Source organism: Podarcis tiliguerta, assembly GCF_965153285.1.
Source record: "Podarcis tiliguerta genome assembly, chromosome: 2".
Classification (NCBI taxonomy): Eukaryota; Metazoa; Chordata; class Lepidosauria; order Squamata; family Lacertidae; genus Podarcis; species Podarcis tiliguerta.
Genome location: NC_139535.1, coordinates 6,862,923 through 6,885,377, shown reverse-complemented (window position 1 = coordinate 6,885,377; position 22,455 = coordinate 6,862,923). Strand labels below are relative to the sequence as shown.

General features: G+C 42.8%; 1 protein-coding gene and 1 long non-coding RNA gene across 2 annotated transcripts in view; one reads left to right on the top strand and one right to left on the bottom strand.

Annotated features, from left to right (window-relative positions):
• The window catches only part of LOC310671218, a 497,424-nt gene that overhangs the window by 301,544 nt on the left and 173,425 nt on the right, over nucleotides 1-22,455 (top strand). The gene's annotated exons all lie outside the window — the stretch shown is intronic.
• Nucleotides 1,529-12,300, bottom strand: LOC310672808 (vomeronasal type-2 receptor 26-like; the record flags this gene model as incomplete). Its single annotated transcript, XM_083430465.1, has 6 exons — nucleotides 11,996-12,300; nucleotides 9,771-10,062; nucleotides 8,377-9,189; nucleotides 5,723-5,950; nucleotides 3,492-3,618; nucleotides 1,529-2,439 (listed from the first exon to the last, which is right to left on the bottom strand). Exons 1-6 carry the CDS (start codon nucleotides 12,208-12,210, stop codon nucleotides 1,529-1,531), a joined length of 2,586 nt encoding a protein of 861 aa, XP_083286591.1. The 5' UTR covers nucleotides 12,211-12,300.

Genomic DNA, 22,455 nt, shown 5'->3' with positions numbered 1-22,455 from the left:
CACTTGTGAGCTGAGTCACTATGTAATCTGAGTGTCAAACTGTTTGGAACCATGTAGTTTATGAAGAAGTTTATTTTAACTCAGTAAAGCTTTTATTCTTTAAAACTCTGCATTATTAATTTACGCTGCGCATCAAGACTTGATGATCCATTAGAAGCAGAGGTAGCAGCAGAAGCCGCAGCAGGGAGGTCATTCTGTCTTGGCCTCCTACACCTCTATTTTGACTTCTCCTTTCTCCCCCACAGCCAGTTAATCAGAAGAAGTCAACACCCTCCAGCACAGTGTGATACGTATAACCTCAGGCTTCCTTGGCTTCTGATGTTTGGGCAATTGCCAGAGATCTCTCTTGAGCTTTGGGAAGAATAAATCACTATCATTTTTATAACTGAAAGGGGAGAAAGTTCTTGGGATCTCTACATGGTTCAAGGGGCACTGACAGAGCTGACAGAAAATATGTTTACACCAAATCGCAGATGTGGCTTCAAACTGCAACATGAGTCACTTGCATTTTGGGGATGAGTTTGGCTTGACCTTTGCTAAGAACAGCCCTGCTGGGTTAGTCCAAACTCTCATCTAGTCCTGCAACACAGTGGCCAATCAGACATTGCTGAGAAGCTCACAAGCAGGGCATGAAAGCAATGGGCCTTGCCAGGCACTGGTCACCAGCGACTGGCATTTGGGGGAAGTAACTATGTACTGCATGAGTCAATCTTTTGTTTGCTCTCAATCTCCCAACCTTCCGATTCATTGGATGTCTCTGAGTGCTGGTGCTATATAAGAGAGGGAGACAAAAGGGGTGCATCCTGCCCTTCTTCAGCAGCTCAGGGCAAATAAGTGAGAGGTCTGCTCCATGGGGGTGAGTGGGGACTGCCCCACGAATCTCAACCTGCCTTCATGCCACCACCACTCCCCTGCCTTCTTACTTACAAGTGGTGGTGGTTCTTCTTCATCATTGTCTCTGGTTCCAGCTATCGTGGTGCCCCTCTCACTCCCACCAGACAGCTGTCACATTCATTTGTTGATGCCAACCTTGAAAACCCTAAATAACATTGGCCCTGTATATCTAAAGAAGCGTCTCCACACCCATCGTCCAGACCAGATACTGAGGTCCAGCTCCAAGGACCTTCTGGTGGTTCCCTCAGTTATTAATACATTCAAGTGAGATTCCGTTTTTCAGTTGCTGTTTTTAATACTAGAAGCAGAATTTCAAGTTACACTAAGTTATTACGTAGGCTTAGGTTATGAACTCAGGAAGAAAGGAAATTGGGTCATGTCAAAGTACAAACTGGATATGGTAGAGAAGGATAATTATGTATGAAGAGGGAGGCTGCACTCCATGTAACTCTACAGGTAGGGATATCCCTAAAAGTTGTAAGTCCAGAAACTCTCCAGGGATGTGATTCAATGATTCCCTTTCATCATTAAAGATGAATGAAAAACTTAATCTAAAGAGATACATTCATTCCCAAGTCAACTCTGTGTGTTTCATTACTACTGTGGTGGAATACAGTTATAAATATGCTAAGAATCAGACAACAACTTTAGGTTTTGTGGCCAGCTGTTCCTTTGTGTTCAGATCAGGCCTCAGCACAAGAATGTAGCATTTGGGAATGAAGATGCAGCCCAGAAGCCCAGCACTAGAAGCCAAGATAGAGAAGATCTGCACGGCTACCATGTATTTGCCCTTGGTGCTCAGGTAGGTGGGCACAAAGGAGACCCAAACGCTGCAGAAGACCAGCATGCTGAAGGTGATCAGCTTGGCTTCATTGAAGGCCCCAGGCAGCTTCCTGGCCAGGAAAGCCACCGTGAAGCAGATGGCAGCCAGGAAGCCCATGTAACCCAGGGCAGCATAAAACATGGCCACAGACCCTTCATTGCATTGCAGGGTGATCTCTCCAGCCTGGGAATGCTTGTCAGAGTCTGGGAATGGGGGAGAGATACACAGCCAAATGATGCAAATGACCATTTGGACACTGGAGCAGGAAAGGACAATGGAGTTGGCCAGACTTTTCCCTAACCATCTCTTCACCCTGTTCCCTGGCTTTGTGGCCAGGAAGGCCAGCACCACCATGATGGTTTTGGACAGCAAAGAAGATACAGCAACTGAGAAGATGGTGCTGAAGGCCGTTTGTCGAAGGAGGCAGGTGACTTTCCTGGGACGGCCAATGAAGAGGAAGGAGGACAAGAAGGACAGCAGGAGGGAGACAAGGAGGATGTAGGAGAGGTCCCTGTTGTTGGCTTTGACTATGGGAGTTTCCTTGTATTTAATGAAGATCCCTACAACAAAGCCTGTGGTTAAGGACAGGAAGAGAGCCAAAGAAGTCAGGAGAATCCCCAAATATTCTTTATATGATAGGAAGCTGATAATCCTCGGAATGCAGTGATCTCGGTCCTTGTTTGGATATTGTTCTTCTGGACATTTGGTGCAACGCTCTGCATCTGAGGAGGAGAAAAAGAATGGCTTTGGCTTTGCTTACAGACATATTCTATTACATGTCGAGAAATGCACTCACATAGGAGATATCAGAAAATGAGAATGTATTGTAAGAAAGGGAAGCTGCTTCGGTGCATTTCCTTATGCGATAGTTTTCGGGCAGTAACACTACTTCATTTCCATATTTCATTTCACTTTTAAATTGTAAACTGCCTTTCTGTATTGCTATGCAGAAGGAGGGTTACAAGCTGAAGAAACAACAAAATAGACAGCAAAGATCACAGACATAACACACACACAAAAAGTCATAATAAAAGTATAACTTTAAAATAAACAACATATCAAATTAAGCAAAATTCAATACTATTCAAAAATAATACTAAGGAATAGTAAACAGTAAAATTTAATATCAGCAAATAATAAACAGCTAATACTTATCATGTACAATAAAGAATTACTAATCTATAATCAATAAAAAAACAGCAAGTCACAATGAATAAAATACCACAAAACATACAAACCATGTAAAAGGGTCAAACTGAGAGACAAGGACACACAACTTATGATTTATTTATTTTTAATATCTTGAACTCCTCTCTTCCAAGCTGCTACAGCTGTTCTCAAACTCCTAGACTGGGATATCCAATAACTTCCTGCTGAAATCCCATAATTTTTAATTGTTCTACAATGCAATGGAATGGAATGTTCACCTAATTTTTTTATTATTGTGCATCATGCTTTCTCTCTTTTAAATAAATATTTGCTATTTACACTATTTCTCGTTTATTTTGAAGACATTTTTATTTTCCTTTGAGAGGGTGGTTCTGGTTCTCTGATCCTAGAAGGCTTGGTATAAAATAACCAAAGGTCTGCCTTATGGGCAGAGCAGGCTGAACCCAATTTGCATCCCAGAGATTGCTTCCTGCAAGCCATTTCTTTCAAATAACTTCCTGGAAGGCGATTAAAAATGCATCCAAATATGTCTTTAGAATCTTCACAGAACGTTTGTGACTAACAAATTCTCCCAACAATTTCCATCTCCTGTGGTGTCACCCACCTTCCTGTGTAGATATGGTCCCTTCCCCACACGGAACACAAGCGTAGCAGCAAAGCGGCTTGTCTTCTTGAACCACCTTGGCATATCCTGGGCGACACCTTTTGGTACACCTGGCGTGAGGAACAGTCTAGCCATCAAGAATAGAGGGCACATTAAAGGTGAAATGTCAGCAATATTTGTGCCTATGGAACTCACTCAGAGAGTCTGGAAAGAACCCAGCAAGGTCTCCAGTCCCACAAGAAAGCACCCTTGATGTAAGGGGTGCCAACTTGAATAAAATATTGTGGGGGTCCATGTAAGCCACACAACACATAATCGATGCCCCCACAGCTCCTAGGAGTTGGCTCATATGCTTGATTTAAATGGCCTCGGCCCAGTATACCTGAAGGAGCGTCTCCACCTCCATCGTTCTGCCCGGACACTGAGGTCCAGCGCCGAGGGCCTTCTGGCGGTTCTCTCATTGCGAGAAGCAAAGCTACAGGGAACCAGGCAGAGGGCCTCTTCACGAGTGGCGCCCGCCCTGTCGAACGCCCTCCCATCAGATGTCAAAGCGATAAACAACTACCTGACATTCAGAAGACATCTGAAGGCAGCCCTGTTCAGGGAAGTTTTTAATGTGTGACAACTTAGTGTATTTTTGGACTCTGTGGAAACCTCCCAGAGTGGCTGGGGAGGCCCAGCCAGATGGGCGAGGTACAAATAATAAATTATTATTACTATTATTATTATGTAGAACGGAAGCCTCCCTGCTGTGTTTGCTTTTTAAATAATAACAGTAACAATTTATTTATACCCCACCCATCTGGCTGGGTTTCCACAGCCACTCTGGGAGGCTGCCCACAAAAGATTAGGAAAACATTACAACATCAGTCATTAAGAACTTCCCTGAACATGGCTACCTTCAGATGTCTTATAAAAGTCAGGCAGTTGTTTATTTCCTTGACATCTGATGGGAGGGCGTACCACAGGGCAGGCACCACTCCCGAGAAGGCCCTCTGCCTGGTTCCCTATAACCTCACTTCTTGCAGGGAGGGAACCGCCAGAAGGCCGTCGGAGCTGAACCTCAGTGTCTGGGCTGAACGATGGGGGTAGAGACGCTCTTTCAGGTCTGCTGGGCTGAGGCGGTTTAGGGCTTTAAAGGTCAGCACCAACACTTTATATTGTGCTCGGAAATGTACTGAAAAGAGTATTAATACATAGGTCTTTGAACTACTGGACTGAGGCACAGTCTAATAATAATACAAAAGAAGATACATACAGAAGTATTTGTGTGCCAGGAGTATTTGTGTCAATGGAGTTGATTCATAGAGTTTGGAAATAACCCAACAGGTTCTCTAGGCACAGGGCAAAAGATGCAGAAACAAAATAAAAGAAAAATCCCATCCCAGAACAGCAGCAATAAAACACTCTGATGAAGAGCAGTATTTAAACATAGAGTATGATCACATCTTATGCAGGAGTTACATTCCGGGGAAGGAGTAGTATATGCCAAAATGTATATACAGCGGTACCTTGGTTCCTGAATGGCTTGGCTCCCAAACATATCAGCTACCGAACGCTGCAAACCCGGAAGCAAGTGGCTTTCAGTTGAGTGCAGGAAGCTCCCGCAACCAATTGGAAGCCGTTCCTTAGTTTTCGAACAGTTTGGGGAGTTGAGTGGACTTCCGGAATGGATTAAGTTCCAGAACCAAAATTCGACTGCGCTCAAATGAGCCCCTTGGAACGGCTCCTGCACAACCACCCTGACCTTCTGGAGCTGGCATGTCAAGCAGGCCTTACTCTCAAGCTCTCTCTTTTGCTCACTGGGCTTCAGGATGCTCTTGCGTGGGGTCTGAGATGTTCTCATGAGATCTCGCAGGGCCGGGCTGGATTAGCCATTAAGCAAAATAAGTATGTGCTTAGGGCATCCAGGGAAGGCGGGCACCACAGGAATTTTTCTGTTGCTGGATTTACCATGGACCATATTGTGCGGCTCAATCAGATTCCACAAAAAAGGCTCCCACAATAAATGAAAAAATTACATACATACAAACAAATAAACACAAATACAAACATATGTGTGTGTGTGTATCTGTACATGAAGAGTATTATACACATTTAATAATTTACTTAATTAATTATAATGAAAGCATCAGTCAAACTTCCAAAAGATTATACTTGAATTCCTCTTGGAAATATTCAACAGAATACTAGATCTTCATGTGTATCATGTGGAATAAAGGGGCTCTTACCTGGTTGAACCTCTTGGGCCACACAATAGCTTCTGGGTTAATGGTGAGCTTGAAGTCAGTGGATGCCTCTCTCTCTATACTCCCAATTTTCACTCTAACACAAGACTCATTGGGAAGCACCACCCAATTCTCAATATCAAACATGATTGGCAGCTCCCCATTCTCACCCAAATACAGTCCGCCCATGGAAGTGTTCAACAACCGGGTTTCTCTTAAGAAAGGGTGAAGCTGGAATGACAGGGAAAAGACCAGCTTTTTTTTTCTTTTTTAAAAAGTTTTTATTTATACAACAAGAAAAACAAACAAACAAAAAACACAAATACCAAATTATACACAAATTACAAAAATAACCATAGACACATAATATTCTTAGCAAACAATAAAACATCTATTGGTCTTAACACTAAAGACCCAACCTCCCATCTATTCCATACTTCAAATTCATATTTCTTATTGCCAATACACAATTTTTTTAATAATTAAACTTATTCTCATTAAATCTAATTTCTTATATCTACCTTTCAACTATTACTGAAGTTCCTCGAATGCTGCAACAGAATTTAAACTACTATATGGCCATCCTGACTCGGCCCCAGACACACTGGCCAGATGTTTGGAAGCTGTGGCTTGGATGGTTACGTGGGAGCCGGTTGAAGCTAAATCCTTCGAAGACAGTGGTCCTTTGGCTGGGATGGGACGATATGGGATTGGGGGGGGCAACTCCCATCTCTTACGGGGGTGCAATTAGTGCCAGCACCGTCCGTTAAGAGTTTGGGTGTAATCTTCGACACCTCCCTTTCCATGGAGGCGCAGATTGCAGCTACAACAAAGGCGGCATTTTTCCATCTCCGCCAAGCTAAGCAGTTGGCTCCTTACCTCTCTCGCCCTGACCTAGCCACTGTGATCCACGCGACGGTCACCTCCAGACTGGATTATTGTAACTCGCTCTACGTGGGGCTGCCCTTGAGACTGACCCAGAAACTCCATCGGGTGCAGAATGCTGCAGCGAGACTCCTTACGGGGTCTTCGCTGCGAGATCACATTCACCCGGTGCTATACCAGCTGCACTGGCTCCCGGTGGAGTACAGGATCAGGTTTAAGGTGCTGGTTTTAACTTTTAAAGCCCTATACGGCCTAGGACCCTCGTACCTACGGGACCGCCTCTCCTGGTATGCCCCACAGAGAAACCTACGGTCTTCAAATAAAAACATCTTCAAGGTCCCAGGCCACAGAGAAGTTAGGCTGGCCTCAACTAGAGCCAGGGCTTTTTCGGCCGTGGCTCCGATCTGGTGGAACACTTTGTCACAAGAGACCAGGGCCCTGCGGGACTTGACATCTTTCTGCAGGGCCTGCAAGACAGAACTGTTCCACCAGGCCTTTGGCCAGGGCACAGCCTGACTCCCTCCCTCGGCAATCTTCGCAGAGCTCTGGCCCAATGGTTGCCAGTGGCTTGAATTAATTAATTTTATAATGAATGATTTTAGAGTGTTGTTTGTGCTATACTTTTGTACTGTTTTATTGTTGTTAGCCACCCTGAGCCTGGCTTCGGCTGGGGAGGGCGGGATATAAATAAAAAATGTTGTTGTTGTTGTTGTTGTTGTTGTTGTTGTTGTTATTATATTTATTTTTCAGATATTCTTTAAAAAACCTCCCATTTAGAAACAAATTCCTGTTTTGATTTATTCTTTATTTTTTCTGATAAACCATCTAATTCAGCATATTCTGTCAGCTTTGGGAAATTTCTGTTGAGAACCCCTTTTGTTTGTCAGATTTAAATTTTTCAAATAACAAATGGTATTGGAACCAGTCTGAAATGTGGTCTCTTATTTCCTCAAAGTTTTTAAATTTTATTTGGTTGTCTTCATTTTTTAGAAGTATTTTATATGTTGGCCAGCTTTCCTGAGTATTTTTCCGTTTTACTGCTATGGCTTCTACTGGAGAAGTCCACCACGGGACTTCAGGCTCCATCAGGTCTTTATATTTTTCCCCATACAGCAAAGAGTGACTTTCTTATTATATGGTTGGTAAAGTTTTTATGAATTTTCGCTTTTCCATATATTAGGTAGGCGTGCCATCCCCAACGGTTGTCAAAACCTTCCAGGTCCAGGAGGTCCGAATCCTGCAACGTGCACCAATCTTTTAGCCAGGTGAAACAGGCTGCCTCGTAGTAAAGTTTTAGGTCGGGTAGACCAGCATTTCAAAACATTTTGGACATCTCATCCCTGCTCCCTTTGAGCTCCAAAGTCCTGGCATACCTGGCCTGGAATCTTCGGAGGACTAAACACCCGAACATTTTAGATGCCTCATCCATGCTTCCTTGGAACTCAAAACTCCTGTCGTGCCACAATTTCTCCTACAGGCAAGATTAAACAGACACCCTCCATGTGGAGGGATGTCTGCTTTTAACTTGTTTTGGCTTCTTATGGTTTTATTATATCGTCCTATGTTTTTCATTGCAGTAGACCACCTTGAGATTTTATGAAATACACACTGTATATACATCTTCCAGCAGGAGCCTTTTAAAAAGAATCTAAATCTAAATAAATAAAACAAAAACCTTTTCCTCACTGTTGCATTCGTGTCTAAATCAATGAGAATGATTATTGTAGAGTTGGCAGAAAGAACTTTGATTGCTAGAAAGGGAAAGGAAATACCTGCCATGGCTGTAGCCTTTGACATGCCAACTGGTCTCCTCCACCCGCCATCAACATCTGCTTTGATCTGGATGAACAGGCAACATTTAAAGCATGTGCCATGATTTGGAGACTGAAGTATGTTCTGTGGCTGTCTTCCGACAGAACACTCTGCAGCTCCTCTTCAGACGGCACCTCCGGATTCTCCACATCTCTGCATCTTGTCCAACCTCTCACAGCGAGGACGTTCTTTGAGTATGAACAACTAAATGCTTTTTGCCGAAACAGATTAAAAAGATGGGACTCTGATTTACAGCAGTCATGTTTTCTCCTTATTTTGGTCTTCATTACAAAGGAGAATGAACCATGGATATACTTCAAGGACTTGGGACCATAAAGCAAATTCATGTCAATGTCTTGAAAAGCTGTTGTGAGCCATACTTTTGACCCAAGTTCTTGTTTCCAAAGTACTTCTTCTAGTGTCATGAGGGTACGCAGTGCTATATGACTGTTTACATAGCAAAGGAATACATTGGTCTGTCTCCGTAGGGCAATTAATTCACTTACTGTGAACCTCCCAGGTTCATTCCTGTCTGGTATTGTTACTGAAAAGGCAACACAAATTCCATTGCTGGCCATCAGAGATGTCATGGCACTCAAGAACCTTTCTCCATTCTCATTCTTTGGAACAAAGAGGCCGATCCACGTCCATCCAAAATGCTGGAGCAACTTTACAATCCCCGTGTACTGAACATCTTCATTGGGGACCGTACGGTAGACAAAAGGGACTTCAGTGTTCTCATCAACAACCCCAGATACAAAGCCATAACTGATCTGAAGTGGGGAAGAAAAAATATAGTGTTTCTTTTTCAGAGCAAAGTACAGGATTAACCTGAAATATTTAATACCTAACAAATATTTTGCTAGTTTTATTTATTTTGCTGACTGGGGCTGATAGTTTTACTTTGAAACTTTGGGAGGCTGCAACCCCAGCAAAGTCTCCGTGTTAATAATAATAATAATAATTTATTATTTATACCCCGCTCATCTGGCGAGGTTTGCCCAGCCACTCTGGGCGGCATCCAACAGAACACGAAAATACAATAACCTATTAAATATTAAAAGCTTCCCTAAACAGGGAGTAAACTTTTGAATCATAGAGTTGGAAGCAACCCTGAGGTTCATCTTGTCGTCCCCCGGCAATGCAGCTGTCCCATACGGGGATCAAGCCTGCAAACTTGACGTTGGCAGCACCACACTCTAACCAACTGCACCACACTCTAACCAACTGAGCTATCTAGCTTAACATAGCTCAGTATTTTTGCCCTCGTTGATGCCCCTTTTTGCTGACGATACAGTGAATTTATTTTGCTGCTGAACCCCTTTTGTGTCCCTCCATGCCCCACCCTTCTTACCTGTGGGATTTTGTACATGCCTAACGTGGTTGAAATCACTTTGGAGATGATGGAATTGGCTCCTTCAAGAACAGCCAAGATATTATTCCATTTTCCACAGCGATAGTTTGGAATATTGCTTTCCCCACCTGCAAGCAGGTCTAGCATGGCATCAGAAGTGATCCTTGCATTGTAATAGTTCTCATAGAGGCTGTAGCCCAGAGTGATGTTGGGTAAGAGCCTGGGATCCCGGTTGATCTCTTGGATGGTGAACAAGAAGGACGAGATATGCCAGTAGAACCTAAATGCCATACTGTAAGAAATCAATCAATCAAAAGTGTCAAACCATTCACCATTTAATGAAAATAAACAGTATTTGATTCCCTAAATCATGGTCTGCATTAGGGCTGCCATACACACATAGCAGTAAGACAGCAGTTGGAAACAGTGTGTGGGTGGAATTCACTGGAATTTCCTTTAAAATAACTCAAGAACTTTGCCAATAAATCTTTTGGTCTGGATTTTCACTTGTCACAATATGGGGACCCTAGTCTGTCTGTTTGTTTGAAGGGTGAGAAGAGACATATCTTTCTTACAAGATGAAAATCCATTTGCCACCTAAGAATTAAAATATAAGGATTTCTCAAGAGGAGAAGCACACATCTTCAAAGAAGGAAAATGAAGAAAACATTCTTCTTTCCGAATGTGTGAGAAATATGGGGATATGGCTGCTTCAAACGAGTTGCATAAAGAGCCAACTGCAATGGAGAGCTAAGTCTGTTTAGCTCTCTATTTCATTAGTATGGCTTAGTTTCAGTAGGCAGGATTAGGATTGGGCTGTTATTTAAGAAAGGTCAGTTCCGACCAGTCTTCCAGCAAAACAAACAATCAGAAGGATGTATTTCCTTCCATCTCTCCTGTGCAAGTGAATTCAGGTGTCTGGCTCAGCAGTGAGGGGGAAATCTTAGGAATGTGGATTGCTGCTGGGGGGGGGGGAGTGAAGCAGAGAAAAAGTCCCTGGAGCCAAATTAATTCCCCAGAAGCACTGAACTTGGCTAAGTTTGCAATTCAGTGTCTTATTCTGCATTCAGGTGTGCTTCTAGTATAGTTCCAGGTTGAGATAATGTCCACTTAAAGTAGCATTTCATCCAGAAGAATAGTTTGCTTGTCACTCATATTTCTCCCTGTGGGAACTGTTCAATCTCATTGCAATGGCAGTCACAGACACTAATTCTGCTGATATCTTCTGGGAGGTTATTTCAGACAGCATATCAGCATAAAAGACCTCTGTTTTGTCTGTTTAAATATGTTTTGTTTTGGTTTTCAACAGTAACACTATAAACTTAACATGAACAGCAAACACAACACTTGGAGTATATGTTATTGGAAGTAACCTTAAGTTACATACATAATAGGCTCACTGGTTAATTAGTCCTCTCCATAGATATACATGTCTTATAGGTACCCCTTCCCGTACGGGCCAGTCGTATCCGACTCTGGGGTTGCGCGCCCATCTCGCTTAAGAGGCTGGGGGCCAGCGCTGTCTGAAGACACTTCCGGGTCACATGGCCAGCGTGACAAGCTGCATCTGGCAAGCCAGCGCAGCACACGGAAACGCCGTTTACCTTCCCGCTATAAAGCGGTCCTTATTTATCTACTTGCACCCCGGGGTGCTTTCGAACTGCTAGGTTAGCAGGCGCTGGGACCGAAAGATGGGAGCGCACCCCGCCGCAGGGATTTGAACCGCCGACCTGACGATCAGCAAGTCCTAGGCGCTGAGGTTTTACCCACAGCGCCTCCCGCGTGTTATAGGGGGTTGCAATAACTGTGCTGGCTTCTTAATGTGATCTGTAAAGAACAACCACATGCTTAAAAATTACACAAAGTAGGATTTTCGCCAGGGTCCCACTCATCTCATGAATGCAGGTGTGATCATTCAGTGAATCATTTTGATGCCTGATCAGGTTCATTTATACACTTGTGTTCTTCAGCAAGCAACACAACAGCACAAAAGGTAAAAATAGAGCACGTCTGGGAACATGCAATCCACTAGCTGCTGAGAAACTCAAGTTCCCTTCAGCCCCTGCCAGCATGGCCAGTGATCAGGGGTGATGGGAGCTGCAGTCCCGCAACATCTGGAAGACCACAGAGTCCTCACCCCTAAAATGGAGACTGTTTCCCTAGTAAACAGGAGCCATTGGGGTGCAGTAGAAAAACGTGACGTCATTCTGCATATAATTACTTACTCATTCTTAAACCTGGTTAATGGGGGCTGCGAAAAGTTGTATGGAAGTTGTAGATTAAACATATTTGGAGTTATTATCCCACCAATGAGGAAGTCGCCAGTCTGGAAATAATTCTGTGCTTTGATTCCTTCCCCGATTGGATTCAAGGGGCATTTTGCCTTCAGGTTTCCACAGGATTCAAGCAAAATGAGCAGCATCAGCATCTGGGATCTCATTCTGACTGACTGCTACACCTCTCTTGTGAGTGTTCCTCTCTCCCCCATAGCCAGCTACATCAGAAGAAGCCAAAAAACTCTTATTTATCCAATATGGGTAGTGCTCAGCTATACCTTCAGAGCCATTAAACCTCACACAGATGTACCCCATCAATCGTGATTCAGTCTGTCTCTGACACAGGTGATCTTCTGTGCATCAACCTTTCCCTCAGGAACAAGGCAGAATGAATCAGTATGATTTTGATAATTATAAGGGGAAGGAAGTACATCTTTGCAACAACCTGAAGTCTCTGTGTGGCCTGAGGGGCAGGAGCAGAGTTGGAGATAAACATGTTTGGGAGGAAACAAAGTTGCTGCTCCAAAGTTTGACATGGGTCACGCGGTGAGTGAGAGTTTGGCACGAACTTTGCTGCTGACAAGAGCATTAGAAGAGTCCTGCTGCTGGTTCAGTTCAAAGCTCAATCCAATGCAGTATCTTGTTGCACCCAGTGGCCAATCAGACATTTCTGGGATCCACCCAAGCTGATGGCAGTAGAGTTGATCCCAGCAACTGGCATTCAGAGATATGCAGCCTCTTATCCTGGAAGTCATGCGTCTTTTAAAAGTGTCTCAGTTAGCAGCTGAAACAAAATAAAAAAAATCCTTCCAGTAGCACCTTAGAGACCAACTAAGTTTGTTATTGGTATGAGCTTTCATGTGCATGCATAGGTAAAGGTAAAGGGACCCCTGACCATTAGGTACAGTCGTGGCCGACTCTGGGGTTGCGGCGCTCATCTCGCTTTATTGGCCGAGGGAACCGGCGTACAGCTTCTGGGTCATGTGGCCAGCATGACTAATCTGCTTCTGGTGAACCAAAGCGTCGCACGGAAACGCCATTTACCTTCCCGCCGGAGCAGTACCTATTTATCTACTTGCACTTCGACGTGCTTTCGAACTGCTAGGTTGGCAGGAGCAGGGACCCAGCAACGGGAGCTTACCCCATCGCGGGGATTCGAACCGCCGACCTTCTGATCATAAAAGTCCTAGGCTCTGTAGTTTAACCCACAGTGCCACCCGTGTCCCGTACATGCACACTTCTTCACTCTTTCCTGTGTCAGTGAATTTCTCCATTGGATTACACTATCCAAAAAACTGCTTCCTATTTTCTATCTAAATTCTCCAAGTGGATTCTTCTGTGGATGCCTCTTTGAGTAATAATTTTTCAGGAAAAACCTATCCTTTTTCTCTTCCTCCGTGATTTTATACATCTCTATTAAGTCCCACTTGTACAGTCTTCATTCCTTAGCCAGGGTCTACCAACCTTTTTAGGCCCCTAAAAACAACTGGATATTTTATAGTCCGAAGCTGTAAGAGGAAATGGGAAAGAGCATCATTCTTTCCAAACTCCTTCTTCAGTTCCATGTCATTTTCAAGGGATTAAAAGGTGATCGCCCTCACTATCTCATAACCGAGTGGACAAGGGTGAGGGACTCAGAGGATTCACAAAGATTCCAGGGGATTCCTCAAGGACACAATTTGTGGAATGCTCTCCAGGGAGATTCGGCTGGTACCTTCATTGTACACCTTTAGGTGCCGAGCGAAACGTTCCTTTTTAACCAGCCCTTTGGCTGATTGACATCCAATGCCCTTTTAAATGTCTTCTGGTGGAGGCATTATTGGTTATTTTGTGTTGTTTTTTATTATGTATTTTGTCTTTTTTACATTGTCTTTTTATGTTGTGAACCACCCTGACATCTATGACCAATGGGCGCTATTAATAATAATAATAATAATAATAATAATAATAATAATAATAAATCAAACTGAGGTGTCTGGCTTAGCTCTTTTCTGACCACCTAATATCAAGTTTCAGTCATGTCCTTCCATGTACTAAGTTTTCTCCTAGTTTTGAACTTTTGAACCTCATCAAAACTCACGTGCCAAAAATATTTCTCTTCCACAAGCTATGTGTAACACCGTTGTAGATTTCCATATGACCTTTTATCTATGTCCTTCATTTAGCTAGTTTAATGTCCCTTTTCTTCTAATTTAGCTAATTTCATTTTGCACTTTAGCAGTTCAGTTGACAACGTCTTGAACAGCTTAGGAAATTCAGCTATGAATAATATACAGTCTAACTCAAGATAGAAGAGCCTGGTACAGGGATGATTTCAAGCAACAATGGGCAACTCCAAAATTGCTATTAGTGAAGAATCGGGAATCAGAAACTTTAAAAGGTCTACTGTCAATTATCTATCTCCTCCGCATCACTAAGGGAACTTTGACAACGATGCTTTTGGACCTTTTTCTTGCCATACACAGGGTTAGCTAGAATTGCAGTGAGAGGAACCTGCTTGCCTATGGAGTGGGGGGGGGGTTATTGGGGCATTGTTTTGTGATTATGTATTTTGTGGTTTCATAGTTATACTTTGATTTTGTTCTATGAACCCCCCTGACACCGCCCGGTAGAGGGTGGTATATAAATTCAATAAATAATGATAATAATAATGGAGTTTACTGCAGCCCTCAGGAAAATACTATCTGGCATCCAGATTATTTTTTAATTCCAACAACAAGCTGTGGTTCCACTCAAGATTCAGAAGGGTGGGGACATTCAACTCTACAATTCTACAACTGTACAAAGGCCTCAGTTTATTTATAGTGTCCTGATCTTGCTCTTTGGCCAAACTCCCACTGCAGCTTACAAATATCATTCCTAAAACAACCTATGTCCTCAAGCTTATAATTTTAAAAGACATGACTAATAATAACAACAACAACAACAACAACAACAACAATAATAATAATAATAATTTATTTATTTATACCCCGCCCTCCCCAGCCGAAGCCAGGCTCAGAGTAGCTAACAACAATAAAAGTAGCACAGCATTCTAAAATCATTTCATTTTAAAATCAAATTATTTTTTTTTAATTTTTTAAATGCTTTATTTTTTTCAATGCAAAATCATAACAAAAATTACGAACATTGAATCCAAAAAAATACTATACAAACAAACAAAACGGAACATACAAAAAAAACCAGAAAAAAGGGGAACAAAACAGAACCAAACGAAAACGAAAAAGCACACATTTACAAGAAAAAAAAAACCATATCATTACGTACATTTACACATATTGACTTCCTTTCTTTGTTCTAAAACCTCAGTAAATTTACTCTTACTGTATTGTTGTGTCTGGTTAAATTACTTTCATCTTTATACTATATATATATATATATATATGTATGTATGTATATACACCATTTTTTTCCCCTTTAACCCTGTAAAGCATCATTCATTACATACCAATACACTTACTCCAGAACAATGTTTTTTCATATACTCTTTTGCACAACCCCATTCTTTTAATAATTTCTGGTCCGATTGTCCCCTTATAAATGCTGTGAGTCTTGCCAGATTTATGTATTCACAAAATTTAATTTGCCAATCTTTCACTGATGGAATTTTCCTCCCTTTCCAGTTTTTTGCTATAAGCATCCTGGCAGCTGTTGTTGCATAAAGGAATACTTTCCTTTGATTTTCGGGAATATCGTTTGTAATTAATCCTAAAAGGAATGCCTCTGGTTTTTTACTGAAAGATATTTTAAACATCTTTTTGAGTTCTTTGTAAATTTCGTTCCAGAATTGTTTAATAGGTCGGCATTCCCACCACATGTGAAACATTGTTCCTGTTTCTTTTTTACATCTCCAACAGGTATTCGAATTTAATTTATAAATTTTAGCCAATTTTACCGGAGTTAAGTACCATTGGTACACCATTTTCATAAAGTTTTCTCTTATTGTGTAACATGCTGTGAACTTAATATCATATTTCCATAATTTCTCCCATTGTTCTAGCCGAATCGCATATCCTATATCACATGCCCATTTGATCATAACTTCTTTTACTTCTTCATCCTTTAATTCCCATTCTAATAAAAAATTATACATTTTGGATATTTTTTTTTTGGAGTTTTGTAATAATACTTTTTGTAATTTTGATTCATCTTTCTCAAATCGTATTATTTTATCCTGATTGAATATTTGTGCAATTTGGTGATATTGAAACCATGTAGTACAGTATTGGGTCACCTCTTCATATGGTCTTAATTTTATTTGGCCCTGTTCTTCCTTTAGGAGTTGCTGGTATGTCGCCATTTTCCCTATAGTATTTTTCTTTTTAACAGATGTTACTTCTAATGGTGAGACCCACCATGGGGTTTTCGGTTCTAACAACCTTTTATATCTCACCCAGACCTTGTACAATGCATTTCTAATTACGTGGTTTAGGAAATCTTTATGTACTGCCACTTTGTTATAAATTAGATATGCATGCCAACCTTATCTATTGTTCCATCCCTCCAAATCCAAAATGTCACTGTTATCCAATTTGATCCAATCCTTGATCCAAGTAAAGCATGCCGCATCGTGATATAGTCTCAGGTCTGGGAGTCCAAAACCTCCCCTATCTTTTAATGGCAACCATTGGGCTAGAGTTCTGTGAGGATGACCAAAGGAGGGGGTCAGACTGTGCCTTGGCCAAAGGCCTGGTGGAACAGCGCTGTCTTGCAGGCCCTGCGGAAAGATGTCAAGTCCAGCAGGACCCTAGTCTCTTGTGTCAGAGCGTTCCTCCAGATCGGGGCAATGGCCGAAAAAGCCCTGGCTCTGGCTGAGGCCAGCTTAGCCTCCCTGTGGCCGGGGACCTCCAAGATGTTTTTATTTGAAGACCATAAGGAGCAAAAGGAAAAGAGATTAGAAACTCCCCTCAGCCTCAGCCTCCACAAACAGTGGTCAGGATGAGAGGAGCCGGAGTCCAGCAGCATCTGAAGGGCCACTGTCTCCCTATCCCTGAAATAAGAACTATTTCCCGGTTAAAGGGAACCATTGAAGCGGTGGTGGAGAAGCATGATATTCATGATGTATTTAATTATTTATACTTTAAGCTTGGTTCCTGGGGGCTGGAGAAAGTTATATGGAAGTTGCTCAGCAAAGCTTCTTGGAGATAAGATTTCGCTAATGAGGAAATCTCCAGGCCGCGAATAACTCTGCACTTCATTTTCTTCCCTCATCAAATTTAAGGAGCACTTTGCTTTCAGCTTCTCACAGACTTGTCATGTGACAAAGACACATGAGAGCAGAAGCAGCAAAGCAGGCTGGGAAGTGGTGGGACTGCACAGTCATTTGGGCCTACTAAAGTTATTCAGGCCTAACTGCTAACTGTTGGGTCACTCTGACATGTGACATAGCAGCCAGTTTCTCTTTTGTGCTCTCTGTAAGAAATCAGAGTCTGTCTGCTTTGGTTGTGAGCAGAATCAGTATGTAATCTCAGTCAAACTGTTTGGAACCATGTTGTTTATGAAGAAGTTTATTTTAACTTAGTAAAGCTTTTATTCTTTAAAACTCTGCATTATTAATTTACCCTGCACGTCAAGACTTGATGGGGCATTAGAAGCAGAGGAAGCAGCAGAAGCCGCAGCAGGGAGGTCATTCTGTCTTGGCCTCCTACACCTCTATTTTGACTTCTTCTTTCTCTCCCACAGCCAGTTAAGCAAAAGAAGTCAACACCCTCCAGCACAGTGTGACACGTATAACTTCAGGCTTCCTTGGCTTCTGATGTTTAGGCAATTGCCAGGGATGTCTCTATATAGTTCAAGGGGCAATGACAGAGCTGGGGAAAAATATGTTTACACCAAATATGTTTACACCAAATCACAGATGTGGCTTCAAACTGCAACATTTCGGGGATGAGTTTGGCTTGACCTTGGCTAAGAAGAGCCCTGCTGGGTTAGTCCAAACTCCCATCTAGTCCTGCAACACAGTGGCCAATCAGACATTGCTGAGAAGTTCAAAAGCAGGGCATGATAGCAATGGGCCTTACCAGGCACTGGTCACCAGCGACTGGCATTTGGGGGAAGAAACTATGTACTGCATGAGTCAATATTTTGTTTCCTCTCAATCTCCCAACCTTCTGATTCATTGGATGTCTATGAGCGCTGTCTATGAGCGCTGGTGCTAAATAAGAGAGGGAGACAAAAAGGATGGATCCTGCCCTTCTCCAGAAGCTCAGGGCAAATAAGTGAGAGGTCTGCTCCATGGGGGTGAATGGGGACTACACCACCAATCTCAACCGGCCTTCATGCCACCACCACTCCCCTGCCTTCTTACTTACAAGTGGTGGTTCTTCTCTATCATTGTCTCTGGCTCCAGATATGGTGGTGTCCCTCTCACTCCCACCAAACCGACAGCTGTCACATTCATTTGTTGATGCCGACCTTTAAAGCCCTAAATGACATTGGCCCTGTATATCTAAAGGAGCGTCTCCACACCCATCATCCAGACCAGATACTGAGATCCAGCTCCAACGGCCTTCTGGAGGTTCCCTCAAGCATTAATACACTCAAGTGAGATTCCATTTTTCAGTTGCTGATTTTAATACTAGAATAATAATAATTTTTTATTTATACCTCGCCCTCCCCAGCCAAGGCCAAGCTCAGAGCGGCTTACAAGCAATAATAAAAACAAAATGAATGATTACAACTTAAAAACAAAAATAAAATACAACATTAAAATAATGGAACATTAAAATATTAAAATGTAGCCTCATCGCAGGAGGAGAAGGAAAAGAAAAAAGAAAGAGAGGGAGGGAGGGAATCAAATTGGCTCCAAGCCAAAGGCCAGGCGGAACAACTCTGTCTTACAGGTCCTACGGAAAGAAATCAGATCCTGCAGGGCCCTGGTCTCATGAGGCAGAGCGTTCCACCAGGCCGGAGCCAGAGTTGAAAAGGCCCTGGCTCTGTTTGAAGCCAATCTAACTTCCTTAGGGCCTGGGACCACTAGGGTGTTGTTATTTATGGACCTTGAGGCCCTCCGTGGGGCATACCGGGAGAGGCGGTCCCGTAGGTACGAGGGTCCTGTTGGAAATCAAGCTTTTATCAGGAGAAACTGGCAACTCTCCCAGGCACCCGGCTTGGTCTCCAGTTGACCTCCCGGTCTGCTTTCCCGGCAGGATCCAGGCAGAGGTCGTGATAGGCGATCCTTCTCAGCGTGAGAAGAACACACCCCCTCTTTCCTGCCCCCCCCGGCAGGGGAAAGAGATAGACAGAAACGTATTTACATGCCTTTATTTCTGTCTTTGCAGCGTTACAAAAAAACATGACTGCTCTCTTCAAACTCCAGCAGTCGAGAGAACAAACACTTCCTGTACAACTCATATTGCACTCTGAGCTAATTCTGGTGCCCTCTGTTTCCCACAGACAGTCCCAACATCATGTGATGTTGTTTTGAAGCAAGCAGCTCGCAGCAGCATTGTTTCTATATCGTAACATACTCCCCCATATGAATCAATGTGCGCTGTGAGCAAAGCTTGATCCAGAGAAGAAAACAAACAGTTGTTATACATATAACACTCCCCTGTTGTTTCAGTTCCACCCTTGGAACTACCTGCCACTGGTTTCCCCAGTGTACCTCTCTGGTTGTCTGACTTCCAAGGAATGAGTGCATCTGCATTTCCTTGGCTAGGGAATGTAGTGTTATGCTTAGCAACTCCCTGTTGTGTCTCTGTCTCTGACTTAGACACAGCTTTAACCTGTCTTGAGTTGTCAACAATAGTAACACATGCTACAGCTGAGTTAGCAAACTCTTTTGAATACCTCTTGGGTGGTACACCCTTTGTAACTCTCTCGGACCTGCGTATGAGGTGCTGATCCTCTCTGCTCACTGGTTCAGTCTCAGGACTCTTTGGAGAACCAGTTCCAATAGTAAACAGTGGTTCGTCCTTCACCTGTGAAGGTCTAGCCATTGTGTGAGATTTCCTCTCAATGAGTGTGTCAACTGAGCTCTTCGAGCTATCACTGTTACTCTCAGTACCACTGTAATCAGTAAAATCATCATCATCATCTGAACTGTCCTCAGTGGGAAATGTGTGAACAATTACTCTCTCCTGTTCAGGAGCACTCTCTAGAAATTTTGTGAGAATCACCTGACCAGATTCAGACAAAATTACTCTGTAGAGACCCTTTTCATAACCCACAAAAATGCCTCTAGCATTCTTCACCCCATCTGGAGTTTCAGTCCTGATTTGAGATCCAAAAACCTTAAAATGCGCGACAGAAGGTTTTCTGTGAAACAGCTTCTCAAAAGGAGAACATTCCATACCTTTTGAAACCTTTCTCACCCAAGAGTAACAAAAACAAGATAAAGATTCAGCCCAATACTCATGTGGCAAATGTGAACTCAGCAATTGCGCTTTCATCCCATTTTGCAATTCTTTGTTCACTTGCACACAGACACTTTTGTTCCATGCATCTGCTGAAACAGCAATCTTATGCCTTATTCTTTTCTTATCCAGGAAATCCTGTAAATCCTGTAAAAGAAAAACTGCCTTTTCATCTGTGAAAAGACAATCAATGTTAGCATCATGAATATTCTTAACCTTGTCGCAAAACTCTTTAAACCTTTCTAAGGCTTCTTGTGGTTTGTGCAATATGTATATCCACACATAATGAGAGAAATAATTCACACACACAAGATAATATCTTGCATTGCCTCTAGATGGTGCTAGAGGACCAATCACATCAGCATACACTCGCTGAAAAGCTTTGGTTACTCTCGTCGTACTCTGGACGTTTTTCGTCACACCTGCAAGAGAAATCATGTTAGACTCAGATGCATTACAATTTATGCAATCACTTTGATCAAAAGTCAACAAATACAGTCCATCTTTCTCTCTGGCAGAAAGATACAGCTCTCCATCTTTGAAGATTTTGCAGCTTTCTCTATCATAGGACAAGACCAGTCCTTTCTTTGTGATCTGCGAAACACTCAGCAGATTGAACTTTAAATCAGGAACCAAATACACATTGTTAATAGTCAAGTTCAGACTCAAGATACACAGTTCCAAACCCGATCACTTTCAGCTCCTGGCCATTGGCCTGTTTCACAGTGAAGCTTTGCTTCTTAAACGTTGAAAACAGTCCTCGGCGCGACGTCATGTGTTGCCTGCAACCCGTGTCAAGAACAAAAGCGTTCTCCGTTGAAAATTCGGCTTTTGTTGACAGCAATGCTTTTGCAGGTTTCATCTGGAACTTGGTACGACTTTTGCCTGATGCCTCAGGCTTTGCAGAGCTCCCCTTAGCTCCTTTCTGTTGATGTGGCTTCTTACAATTCCGCTGAAGATGCCCAGTCTGTCCACAATTGTAACAAAGGACAACATTTAAAGCAACAGTCCGTTCTTCACTTGCAATAGCAGTGGGGGTGTCAGAACTCCGAGTTTCTCTCCCCCTGTCTTTGACATCTATTGCAGCAAAGCGATCTCTCTCATTGAGAACCACTGAACAAATTCTCTCAACCGTAAGATCTCTGGCAGGTAGAGAACCCAGTTGACTTACAACTGTTTTATAAGTCCGATTAAGGCTGTTAATAATCATGAAGCAGAATATCTCTTCCTGTAGAGGGAAATTGCGTTGCGCCATCTGCTGGCGTAAGAATTTCATCTCTGTCAGATGCGCTTGTACATCTCCATCAGGCACTAGCCTCATATTGGTTAGCTTTTCAAAATGCAGCAACACTGGAGAACCAGCATCTCTTTGATGTATTCTACGCAGCGTTTCCCAAATCTCACGCACGTATTCCAAAATCTGAATATGCACGAGTTGATCATCTGAGATACACAGAATTATGGCCGTCCTGGCTCTCACATTCTGTGAATTCCAACCTGGTGTTGGTGCAGCAGGGATGGGGTTATCAATCACCGCATAAATCCTCTGATTCTGAAGCAGGGCTTTCATCTTTACAGACCATGAGGAATAATTGTCATTAGTCAGTGGAGGTGGGTAACGTAAGCCTCCCCCCTTCTTGGTATCCATTTTGAATCCAAGCCTCAGCTCTCACTCTCGAGCCTGTAAAATCCAAGAGTCTATTGGGTTGTTTACTGCCTTTGCACCTGGCAGCTAAATGCAGGCAGCTCCGGAAAGTCCCTCCAAGAGCAATGAGACAACAGACAAAGAAACGCTGGAATATTACCAGTGTTTTTCAGTCTCTTACAGTCCCAGCCTCTCTTCCGTTGGCTAGTAAATTTCCACTTCCTTTTCAAGCTAACTATCCGGAATGCCCTCCCACCAGATGTCAAGGAGAACAACAACTACCAGACTTTTAGAAGACATCTGAAGGCAGCCCTGTTTAGGGAAGCTTTTAATGTTTGATGTATCACAGTATTTTAATATTCTTTTGGAAGCCGCCCAGAGTGGCTGGGGAAACCCAGCCAGATGGG